The 13,095-nt window shown below is 32.8% G+C and overlaps 1 protein-coding gene across 1 annotated transcript in view; it reads left to right on the top strand.

Moving 5' to 3' along the window:
* Window positions 1-2,397: 2,397 nt before the first annotated feature.
* The window catches only part of LOC110607378 (formin-like protein 13), a 31,532-nt gene continuing 20,834 nt past the window's right edge, over window positions 2,398-13,095 (top strand). The window contains exons 1-6 of the mRNA XM_043950207.1: window positions 2,398-2,853; window positions 3,425-4,116; window positions 7,042-7,263; window positions 7,372-8,702; window positions 8,793-8,916; window positions 10,637-10,708. Coding sequence (XP_043806142.1) covers window positions 2,781-2,853; window positions 3,425-4,116; window positions 7,042-7,263; window positions 7,372-8,702; window positions 8,793-8,916; window positions 10,637-10,708 — 2,514 coding nt within the window. The 5' untranslated portion in view covers window positions 2,398-2,780. The remainder of the gene's footprint in view (window positions 2,854-3,424; window positions 4,117-7,041; window positions 7,264-7,371; window positions 8,703-8,792; window positions 8,917-10,636; window positions 10,709-13,095) is intronic.

The following is a 13,095-nucleotide window of genomic DNA, read 5'->3' as shown; positions in this document are numbered from 1 at the left end:
TGTCTGCATATTCTGAACATTGATTGGATTGTATGTGAGAAACATTCCAACTATACAGAAATCATAAGTGACGATCGGAATATTTCTGGAGTTCTTAATAGGGACAATATCTTCTTTTTTATCGATAGTTAATTGACGCAGATCGTCTTTCATAGAAAAGGAGAAAGAAAAAAATTAAGTTTAAGAAAGAGAAAAATGCGAGAGTATCGAGTTACAAATGGACCACGGAGGGAAAAGGCGGAAGCCGCTCACACCTATTTAAAATTAGGTTAGACAATGTCTAATTTGTTTTTTTTTTGAAATGGAGAAATGTTTAAATTAAAACATAGCAAATAATAAATTAGATATTTTAATTTTAATTACATTTCAAAAGAAATATATGATTGAATGTTTGGTAAAAGTAAAATTAATGGAAGCTCTTAATACTAATAATTGAATTTTGTAGACAAATACTAGATTTCTAAACCTATGATTTAATTGTATAATTGATTTAATGTAAATAAATTAACTATAGAATATAATTTTACAATAATTTACCACTAGTTTAGTACTACATGGAAAATCACGTTTTCAATATCATTTGTTAAACATTCATATCCATTATTCATACTTCGTAAAAGGAGTCGGAGGAGCCGAGAGCAACGTCTGTAAGTAAGCAGCGGCCGTTGTAAAGCAATCACATCAATAGTTGCAGCATCCATCGTACTTAGAAACTCTAGCTCTGTATTATTTTTCAATTTCGATCTAATTCATTTGTTTGTAAAATTATTTATTTAATCGTAGACATTTTTAAAACACCTCAAATAGAAGGATAAATAGTTAATTTTAAAAAGTTTTAATAAATATAATAAAAAATAAAAATATTTTAATAAATTTTTGAACATATAAAAATAATAATATTTAAAAATTAAATAAAATATTTTATTTGAATACAAAATTAAATTTTAAAAATTTTATCTCTTATTTTTTATTTATTTTTAACAAAAAAAATATAAAATAATTATTTATTGACATAAAAAAATTTTTAAATAAATTTTTAAAAATATAAAAATTGATTTATTAAACATAATAATAATATCTAAACATTAAATAATAAATTTCACTGTATTTAAAATTTTCCATCCTAACTTTTTATTAATGATCATTGCATTAATAAAACTTAGCCGGTACAAAGCTATAAGATAACACCCAATATTTTCTAATTTCTTTGTTTTCCTTCCCTCTCGGGAGTTCCTCTCCACCCTTCCTATCTCTCTTATTCTGTAATCTAAGGAGTTCTTCAACACAACAATCTAAGTATTCCAGAAATTAATTAACAAATCAATGTGATGAGGAATCAAGTTGCACAGGAGAAGTGGGGACTTACCTCAATCTTATCTCATCTTCTCGACTTCTCTGCAAATGTCACTGCAACAAAAATCTCTAGCAACCCTTAGTGAGGACTCGATTTGAATTTGAAAGCAATGAGGAACCTTTAAATCATTAACTAAATTCAAGCAATTTAAGATTGAGGAGGCTATTATATATGTTGTTTTACTATTTTGGAGCTTTGATGCTAGTTACTGACGGCGAGAGTAAAGCGACGATGAGAGCATGTGTAGAGGTGAGTTCAATGAGAGCAAAGAGATAGTATACTGTGGGTGCAGAGAGACATAGAGCATGGTCTCTGTGGAAAGCAGTTGAGGATTCGTTGATCTTCCAATCGGAGATGGAGTAAGATATGAAGAGCAATGGGGAAGTCCATGATCACGCGACTATGAAAATCGTTGGCGTTGGGTTGGAATTGACCTTGGGCACTAATCAAGCCAAATTGGGACTGAAATCACAAGTTTTATGCTATATATGGGTGTATGTGGAGATTATGCATACAAGTTGTTTGATGAAACGTTGAAACGAAAGATTGCTGAACAATCTAGCTTTAAACGTGAGTATTGCCTTTTTAGGAATTTTTGAAGTTAAATAAGGTATTATGGTGGTTTCATATTTTTCCAATAACAATTTTAACAGAAAATTTTTAATTTACAAAAAAAAAATCAAAAATCAAAACTCAAAACTCAGGAATAGAAATATTGAATTTTAAAAGTAAAAGTAATTATGATATACAGAGATTAAAAAATAAATTTTTAAATATTTTTTTTATGAATAGTAGAATAAATATTGTTTTAATTAAATATTAATGTTATTCTATTAGTTATAAAAAATTATTATTTTTAGAGTTTAAAATATTAATATTTTTTTATATTTTTAAAATTACATTATTTTTTTATTAATTTAATAACTCTTCGTAAAATAATTATTATTGCATATAAATTTATAATAAAAATATTATAAGAAAAATTAATTATTTTTATAAAAATTAAAATAAAATATAAAATTTCTGTCACTATTCTCAGCAGAAAATAAAGTACCAAAATTGCTCTCAACAATTAACTGACACAATGGCCGTTATTCGTTAATGGTTTCCACGTCATAAAGAAAAACCCGCCACCGCCAGGCTACGTCGGCAGGTAAAGAGAGAAAGGAGAAAATGAAATCCCAGCAGCTGACCTGACAAACAGCTAACGAACAAATTCAACAGACACAATCAATCAATCGATCGATCTGATTGGTTTCTTGACCCGAAAGCGAAGTTTTAAACTCTCAACACAAACACCAAAATTTAACAAAAACCCAAAAATTCCCTTTTTTTTTTCTTCGAGCGAAAACCCAGGTACTCGATCATCACAAAATACTTTCTATTTGGATAATTTCGGAAGGTGTTGATTAAAGTTGAATAAGAGATGGCGTTGTTTCGTAAATTGTTCTACCGGAAGCCTCCTGATGGGCTTCTCGAGATCTGTGAGAGTGTTTACGGTACGTTTTTCTTCTTCTCCTTCTTCTTCTTCTTCTTCTTTTAATTTATTGGGAATTGCAAATTCTGAAATTCGAATTCTATGGTTTTAATGGATTATGACGATGAATAAGTATAGAATTGAATTGGATTATTTAAACTCAATTTTTGCACCTATTGTATCGATGGCAAACATAAATAAAGGTTAATTAATGTGATCAAAATGAGTTGGGGAGGTTTTAACAATTGAACTACTGGGTTCTGTTGCCTTGAATAAATAGGTTTAGGATCGTTCTTTTTTCTTTTTCTTTCCCCCCCACCCCCTTTTCTCAAGGCATAATGGTCCTAACAATACCATAGCTGTGTTATCTAAAGGGTATCATGGTTTTTGTTGGGTATGTACTACTCTCTTTTTGTAATGACATGTATAGAAGAAGGCTTTATACTTGAGCTGATTCAGTAACTTACTTGAAACTTAAAATGTTGTTTTGGCATAGAAATTTCAGACCGGCAACTGGGTTTCTTTGATTGGTTTAAATTTGCAACTAATGCTTTAATTTCATGACTAACAACCTACATTCTTTGTAAACATAGTGTTTGATTACTGTTTCACCACCGATGCTTGGCAAGAAGAAAATTATAAAAGCTATATGCGTGGAATAGTCGGTCAACTTAAAGAACACTTCCCTGATTCTTCATTCTTGGTGTTCAATTTCCGTGAGCGACAGAGACAGAGCCAGTTTGCTAACATCCTGTCTGAGTATGAGATGACCATCATGGATTACCCTCGGGAATATGAAGGTTGCCCATTGCTCAAAATGGAGGTGATCCACCATTTTCTAAGATCAGGTGAAAGCTGGCTCTCAGTTGGGCAACAAAATCTGCTTCTGATGCATTGCGAACAAGGTGGCTGGCCAGTTATGGCTTTCATGCTGGCAGCACTACTGATCTATAGGAAGCAGTACATTGCAGAGCAGAAGACTCTTGACATGATCTACAGACAGGCGCCTCGTGAACTTTTGCAATTGCTGTCACCACTGAATCCTATCCCTTCTCAATTGCGTTATCTACAATATGTTTCAAGGAGGAATGTGGCTTCAGAATGGCCTCCATTGGACAGAGCTCTTACATTGGATTGTGTTATTCTAAGATTTAATCCTAATTTTGATGAAGAAGGGGGTTTTCGTCCATTATTTCGAATATATGGACATGATATTTCAGAGAAAGCTATCAATATTATGTGCACAACTCCTAGGAAAGGCAAAACTGTCAGGGTTTATAAGCAGGTATTTCATATCATCTTCATTTTTTTATTTTATTTTATTGCCTTTTTATTTGCAGTCCTCATATTTTTGCTGGCATTTAGAGGCATTCTTATTTTTTTCCCATCTAAATTGTTCTTGTTTTTCAGATTGTAACATTTCCCTCTGTTGAAAAATTACCAGGCAGTGCACACACACACATGTTAAAATAATCATGACAGAAGAGGAGAAAAAAAAAATGTACAAGCAATTTTACGTGTTTCATTGATGTTGCTATGCCCATGGGGAGTAGTTACCTGCACTTTTCAGTATAAAATTTGGGTTTTCCTTATACAATTAGGAAGAAGATAAACTCAGCATTAGAAGATATCCCCCATAACCAGGAATATATATATATGAATGAAGGGAGACTTGCTATTGGTGAAACTAAAACCTGGTTGAAGTGCAAAAGCATAAATGTTGATAATATTATGATCATGTGTCTTATGTGGACTTTTAGTTATTTTGATGTGTGAAAACTAGAATTATCATGATTAATATTAAACAAAAACTAATATTGTAATTCTTACTTCACTTTGATACTAACCATGGATTTTTGAGTTGTAAGGAATTTAACTATTTAGTGTACATATCATGACTTCAAATCATTGTTGCGGCCACATTTGCAGTCACATATGATAGAAATAGGCCTGTAAACGCAATGATACTGTCCTACTGCTACACAAATTCTTCTGAAAAATTTGCAAAGTTAATGAAATGAATAAAGATGCAAATATTTACATGAAATTAAGATATGCAGCTAAATAATAAGTATAAATATATCAAATACAGATATTAAATTCATGTCTTACAGATTATTGATAGTAATCAATTTAAAACAAAAAAAACTAGGTTAATTGACTAAAAAAGGCTTACTGTTTACGTTATTTTTTACATTTTAATTTAAATATTTAAATTTTGGATGAATTGGCCAACATTTATATTTGAGTGTAATTTTGGCCAATTTTCAATAATTAAAATATGAGAGTTGACATGCCACATGTATTATTTTATTATTTTTTAAATGTAAACTATACTTATGAAAATAATATTAAATAGTTAATTGATATATTTAACTCTAAAGATAATAGTAATTTAACTATTAAATATGTGATCCATACCTTCAGCAGCAGTAGATTGATTTTGCTTTGTAGCAATAATTATAAAGATTTATAGCAGACATATTATTCTTGATTAGTTTTGTATATGTTGCTATTTTGGATTAAATAATATGTCTACTATAAAATATTCCTAATTATTGCTAGAAAAATTTTGGAGAATTTTAGAATATTCTTGTATTTCACTCTTAATTTGTACAAGTGATTTACATGACTATTTATACACAAATAATTACAACTAAACAGAAAGCAAATGTATTACAACTAAACAGGAAGTAAATAATCAAATAATTACAATTACAGAGATAATGAAGGATCCTAATTTATGCCTAAAATCCGTAATCAAATCAAATCATATCACTAGAAATCAGCAAATAAGTCGACAGATAAATAAACAATATCTCTCATTTTTCCCTAAATCCTTTCAAAACTGCCTTGTGTATTTGATGGTCTATGCTCTTAAACACAAAAATTTTGTAGAGAAATGAAGGATTTAACTTGAGTTGATTGTGGAGAAAATTGAGAGAGTTGAAAGAAAATGGCTTAGTTGCCTAGAGAGAAATTGAAGAGGAGCTAAAATGAAAATGCCAAGATGGTTTTCTGCCCAATAAAAGACCCCCTCTGCCACCTTTCATGTGGAAAATTTTGAAAAAGCCAAAAAATTTTTCAGCTGGAAAAATAATGGCAGTTACATATTTAAATAACAGTTGGTAACAGCTGTTACCTTTATATAACAGCTTCAATTTTAAAAATCCTTTAAATTACAGTGATAATGGTAATGGCAAGCTAGATTCTTTTAGATAATGGCCATTATGGCCTAACAGCTGTATTTATAGATTTTAAGACTATCAATTTAGTTTGCAGTTTATATTTTAATTTTATGCTTGTATTATAATTGAAGAGAATGAATCATCTTGAAACATTTATATTTACTCTATACAGACTAGAAAACTCATATATTATGCGTTTAAGGTTAATTGTAAGTTTGGAGATTATTTATTTTTCTTTTAAATTCTGCAATTATCGTGTATAGCTTGAAACGATTGATTTTAGCATAATTTTTAAATACTGCATGCAATTATCACCAGGCGATGTAAATTCATTTAATTATATGCAAAATTAATATACAAAAAGAGTCTCCATTTCATAAGCACCAATACAAGCGAATTGTGCCCTCATCATAGAAAGGAACTGTAGAATATTAATACTGTTCAAATTCAAGGTCTTTTTTTTTTTTCACATTACTTTTATTCTAATTGAATAAATTTGATTGCATAGTTAAACCATCCACTTGTCATAATCACTCTCCTAAACTACTACTTTATGCTCCAGCATTACTAAATTAGTAGTTAGATTCTACAACATGCTTATAGATATTTCTGAGAAATTTAATTTTCTCTCTTCTACATCATCTGTGCATACAGGATCCTCACTGTCATTATGGTTACTTTAGGTCTAGAATTTCTAATACATTGTGACTTTAACAATTGGAAATAGGAAGTCAAAACATGGCTAAGATTATCTTGTACTGTATCCTTATATTAGTAATTGGAAGGTAAAGCCAAGGACATATCCATAGGAGAGAAGATAATATGAGGTTGTCCAAATTCATTTTTTTAGGAGGGATTAAGTTAATGAGGAGTTTAAATCTTGTTCTCGCAACTTCGGCAGTCACTTTTTCCTCGTTGGTAAATTTTTTTTCTCTTTAAGCGTATTTTCTCCCAAAATATTCTAATAAAACTTTTCGTGCCTTAGAATGTATGATTTTTGAATTCCTTCACATTTTGTGCAGACTGAATGTGAACTGGTTAAAATTGACATCAATTGCCATATCAAAGGTGATGTTGTGCTTGAGTGCATTAGCTTGGAGGATGACATGGAACATGAACACATGATATTTCGAGCTGTGTTCAACACTGCCTTTATCAGGTCAAACATCTTGATACTTAACCGTGATGAAATTGACACATTGTGGGATTCTAAAATTCAATTTCCAAAGAACTTTAGAGCAGAGGTATAATTCTTGGCCACATGTATTTATTATAGTTGTCTGTGGTGCTTTTTTTGGGGGTGCGAGTGCACGCATTCTTTCTTCTAACACAATGTTTATTATCTGGTGAAGATTCTTTTCTCAGAGGTGGATGCTTCTGATTCGGTTGTTGCAGTAGATTTCTCTTGCTTTGAGGAAAAGGAAGGTCTACCAGAGGAAGCATTTGATAAAGTTCGAGAGATCTTCAGCTATGTTGATTGGCCAGATTCCAAGGCAGATGTTGCCCGTAATAAGCTTCAACAAATTAGTGCATCAAATGTTATCCAAGAAAATAGCCCTCAAAGTCCTCGAAGCCCTCGAGTACTGGACATAGGTCCTAGAAAGCGTCAAGAGAGAAAGAAACATGCAATCTTGGATATTGGAAAGGAGAGCTCCATGTTCTCAGCACAAAAGATTGAGTTTCTACACTCACCAAATTCATCTCCACATGCTCATGTGATTGAGAAGGCTAAGCACAAAATCCTTCAAGTTGGATCTCAACTTGCCAATCAGTCTGATCTAAGGTGTCAACAACCACCTCAGTTACCATTAGATTTTCACACTAAACCTCTATCGCATGTTGATGCCTCATGTGAAAGTGCTGATGTCACTCATAAGGTGATTTGCAAGGATACCTCAAATCAAACCTTGTCAATTCCAGATGGAACTGGACCTTTGGAACCTTCAATTGTTTCTATTTCACCATCAACACCTCCATTGCGACCTAGCATAAATTCTAGTGCCTCAAAAACTCTTCCAACTTCACCACCATCTTCTCATCATCTTTCTACTTCAAAACCAATAGATCCCTCATTTATAAAAGAGACTAAAACTCATTTAGGGGGAAAAGATCAATTATCATCAAGCATTCCCCAAACTACTGGTACTCCCTTAACTTCGCCACTACCTCCCACTCCTCCTTTGGGACTACCAACACCTCCCCCAATGGCACCTTTGAGAGATGAGCCGTCCATTAAGGATAGAGCTCCACCAACACCACCACCTCCTCCTCCAACTCCACCTATGAAGGAGAATGGTGCTATTAGAGCTGGACCTCCTCCACCCCCACCCCCTCCTCTTCATTCAGGCCAAGCAACCAGTTTGACTATTTCAACTCCAATGCCACCACCACCACCACCTCCATCCACTTTGTCATCCAATCCTTCTCATGTTCCTTCCGTGCCTCCTCCTCCCCTTCCTGGTAATAGTGGAGGTAATAATTTATTTGAATCTCCATCTCCTGTGCCACCAACTCCTGCTCCACCATTCATTTCTCCTTGTAGCACCAAGGGACGATTATCTCGTACTATAAGCTCAAGGAGCAATCAAACCAAAAAGCTGAAGCCATTGCATTGGTTGAAGTTATCAAGGGCTGTTCAAGGAAGCTTATGGGCAGAGACACCGAAATCTGGTGAAGCCCCCAAGTATGTTACAATCGAAAAAGAGTTATAACATTTCTTGGAATATGCTTTTAGTATCCCTTTAAGTAACACATTTGTTTTAATCACCTCTAGGGCTCCAGAGATTGACTTCTCAGAGCTTGAGAGTCTTTTTTCAGCATCAGCCCCAAATTCAGATCATGGGAGGAAGTCAGGCACGCGTAGCTCACGGGGACCTAAAGTTGATAAAGTGCAACTGGTAATCTTATATTCTATTCCTGATTATTATCATCTCTTTTTAACATTGCTTGAAGTTTTTGTGTATCTGTGACTTATTCTGACGCGAAGCACTTTAAGCTTATTACACAAGTTCGGAAATGATTTCTTTTATTTTTTATTATGTTATTCATAATTTCATATGGTGTTCATTGATTATTTATTGCAATTTGCAATTTTGAGGCTTTCATATGGACTCCTATCTCAATCAAATATAATTGTCATGTCTCGATAGTTTGTTAAAGTTAACTTCTTAGTCTTGTTAAAATCCAATTAAAATATCTCTATATTTTGTAAATTCATACTCTCTACCCCTTTTTTAGATGTTTATCGAAAAGAAAATATTAGTCAACTTGTTTAGCCTGGATCATAGGCCCTATATAGTGTAAATAATTATTAAAACTAAAAAGTATGTAGATTGGATATTATAAATATCCAAGCTAAAATTAGTTGACATACATTTTTTTTTAACAAAGGAATAGGACATTTGATGTTATAGTCCTGGGTCATGGATCGCGTCACAGGATAAAAATAAAGAAGAAACTCATCAGGCGAAACTCTTAACACCTCAGACTCGTTAACGAGAGAGTCTTAAGTATCAAATGTGTTTGTAATTAATTTTCTTGTCTTATTACTCATAAATCAACCCCATATATATAGTGAAGATTATACAATAGGATAAGAATTCCTAACGAATTAAATGTCCTACAACACTTGATAATTACTAGAGTGTTTATCCTAATCTAAACAACAATAAAGACTGATAATGATTAGAAAGTTTATCCTAATCTAAATAATGATAAAGATTGATAATAATTAAAAGTCTATCTTAATCCAAACAATAATTAAAATTAATTGATTCTGAAAAAAATTCCTTAATATTTGGACTCTATTGAAGAATGGATTTGGTGTACCCATTATCCATAACATTTGATTTTACAAAATACATAAATATTTTAATTAGGTTTTAAAAAATAGAGACCAAGTAGTAAGTAGTTAATTACGAAATATTACAGAAACTTGATAATAATCTACCCTAATAGATAACTATTATCTCTTGTATTACACATCACCAGAGAGTTAGGCATCATCAAACTTTCAAGTTATCCATGGTTGTCTTTCCACTGTTGCGATCTCATTGTCTCAGTTGTTTAGGTCTATATGGGGACTCGAGGTTTGAGAATCATTATGTTGTGAGAAATGATATTAAAATAAAAAAGGAAATATTTTTTAGGTCCACAACTCCAGATATATCAAGTTTGACATGTAAAACTGTTAGGTTGTTTAATTAAGAAACCACTGTGGTCTGGAAAGAATATTAGAAGAAAAAGAACTATTTGTTTGGATCCACATATATCACAAGTTTGACATGCAAAACTATTGGGTTATTTAATTAAGGAACCTTGTTAATTTTAATTGTTGTGAAAGTCTGTGTATCTCCCATGATTGATTCCTCTGCTTCACTCAGATGGATTAACATCAAAGCTTGGTGTATAGGACAAATCTGAAGCATGTTGATATTATTTTCATCCATCACTTTATTAACATTTTGTTTTTGGAATTTTACAAAAATTTGGGGTAAGCTGAATTAATTTTGCAGGCTATTATGTTTCTTATAAATTGTAATGTGACAGTGTGACTGAGGTGTATGATTTATGTGTTTGTATTTTGTATTTTCCTTTGTTTAATATTCTTTGTTGCAGATTGATCACAGACGAGCTTATAACTGTGAAATCATGCTTTCGAAGGTGAAAGTGCCACTAAATGAATTAATGGTAAGCTAAATGCACCACTTAGAGCTTTCTAGGATAGCTTCTATTCAACTGTAAATTAGACTCCATTTTGAATTTAGATGAATCTAGAACTTCACTCAACTCAAACAATTTGCCACAAACTATTGTAGTCACATCTTTTATGTCTTTGCTGGTGAAATATCCTAGTAGTGTCGCTCATTATTTCCTTAATCCCTCCATCATCCTGCTTCAGTTTGTCTCAGCATCTTCTTTTTTGTATGCTCAATAGAATCAGCTTCATATAGGGCCAGCGATGTGGAACATATTTCATCTGCATGAAAGTATATGGTGAACTAGGCCCAGGGTTTGCAATATGGGAATGTTAGGGGATGTAGAAAGGGTTTACTGCTCTTAGATTAATTCTGGTTTGTGTAAGCTTTCAGGAGCTAAACTTAGATTATGTGTCAAATAAAAGTTGTAGGCCATCTCACAATAAATGAATCTCTCTCTCTCTCTCTCTCTCTCTCTCTCTCTCTCGTATTATTATTTTTTCCATGTGGTTTGGATCTAGGTGCTAAGGTTGATGGTGTAAGACAGTGGGATTATGGAAAAAAGATCTCTCTCTCTCTCATATTATTATTTTTTCCATGTGGTTTGGATCTAGGTGCTAAGGTTGATGGTGTAAGGTGAGACAGTGGGATTATGGAAAAAAGATCTGAGGTTATCGAAGTTGGGGAATAAGAAATTAGAACCATTTATGTGAGCAAGCATGGTTGCAGAAGTTCTGGAAAGTTATTCAAAGAAATGAGAGAAGAAGAAGTCCAAAAGCAGAGAAAGAAGAACAAGTGTGCCTCAAGGAAAATATTATTGTTCTTGTTGCTTTCACTTTAGCTTGTCACTTGCTCTAGTGTACTTCCCTTTCATTTTCCTTTTGTCTTTCCTTTCTTTATTTTCTTTCCCAAAGAAAAGAAGAATCTTGCAGAATTTCTTAATTATTTGATTCTATTTTAAGCAACTAGTTCACTAGCAAATGCTATGTGAGCTGTTTGCTTATTGAAACAAACTAGATTTGTAGGAAATAATTGATTTGTTTATTCTATTCTGAATGGTGGTATCTATACACATATACAAGACCTAAAACAGGAAGAGATCCTACATTTAATCTTATAATAATTGATCCTATGAATCTTACTATGATTATGAACTCTATAAAAGATAAAGTAATTATATTGATTTTCTATATCTAGAGCGGTATATTGCACTACTCCCCCTTAAACTGGAGTATAGATGTTAATCATGCTCAGTTTGTTACAGAAATACTCTACTTGAGGCCCATTTAATGCTTTTGTGAATAAACACCTAGTTGTTCTCCTGTGACTGTTAACTTCGATGTGCTTGGTACCCTCATGACATACCGGATTAGAGGCAATATGACAGCTCACGGCCTTCTTGTCTTGGGGTAAATTAGCTAGTTCCCATATATGATTATATCTAGAGTCTTGATCTCCTCAAGCATTGTATCATGCCACCTAGATGTCGGTGGGATTAATTGCTGGAATATTACTAGCAGAATATCTGCCATTATTAGCATAATATTCTTACAGAATATCTATCATTTAAACCAGCAAAATTTGTGGGATTGTACAGCTGTAATTATGTAATTATGTTATTATCTCCATAATTAAGATGGCCCAGTTGTAGAATAGCATTTATAGTAATTTAGCTAATTTTTAGGGCTAAAAATCAGCTTTGTATTGCACTATGTATATTAGAATTCTCCAGCAGAAGAGAACACAATTTTGACCTAAATTTCAAGACTTTGACATGGTATTAGAGTGACGATTTTATTCTACCCCATCCAGAAATTCTTAGCCTCTTGTCTCTTTTATCTCCAATCTGTCCTTCTTTAGTCCAAGTTCCTGTTGTTTCTTGTCCCTTTTGTAATTTGTTCTTGTTCAGTTTTCATGGTGATATCTCTTATAAAATTTTATTTTCCACTAAATCTTTGTTTCCTATTGTGCCACGTATCATTGGTTGTATTTGTTTTGTTCGTGATGTTCATCCACAGATTACTAAATTGAATCCCAAATCACTCAAATGTGTCTTTCTTGTCTACTCTCGACTTCAAAAAGGGTATCGTTGTTTTTCTCCTGATCTTAATCGGTACCTTGTGTCTGCTGACGTAACATTCTTTGAGTCCACTCCGTTCTTTCTGCCATCATCTGTTTATGACACCCAGGGGGAGAAAGATGATCTCTTGTTATATACTGTTTGCTCTCTGTCTCCTTAGACACTTCCTGCACCTTCCGCTCATGTGCCAGGTCGCCCTCTCATTTTTCATGTTTATTCTAAACGCTTAGAGGACTCTGACTCCGCTTTGCTCCCAACTTCTTCATCGACAAACCCTGCTCCCATCGATCCTTCACTGT

This window comes from Manihot esculenta, chromosome 14 (assembly GCF_001659605.2).
Source record: "Manihot esculenta cultivar AM560-2 chromosome 14, M.esculenta_v8, whole genome shotgun sequence".
Classification (NCBI taxonomy): Eukaryota; Viridiplantae; Streptophyta; class Magnoliopsida; order Malpighiales; family Euphorbiaceae; genus Manihot; species Manihot esculenta.
Note: the sequence above shows the minus strand (reverse complement) of the source record. Positions and strands in the feature narration are given on the sequence as shown.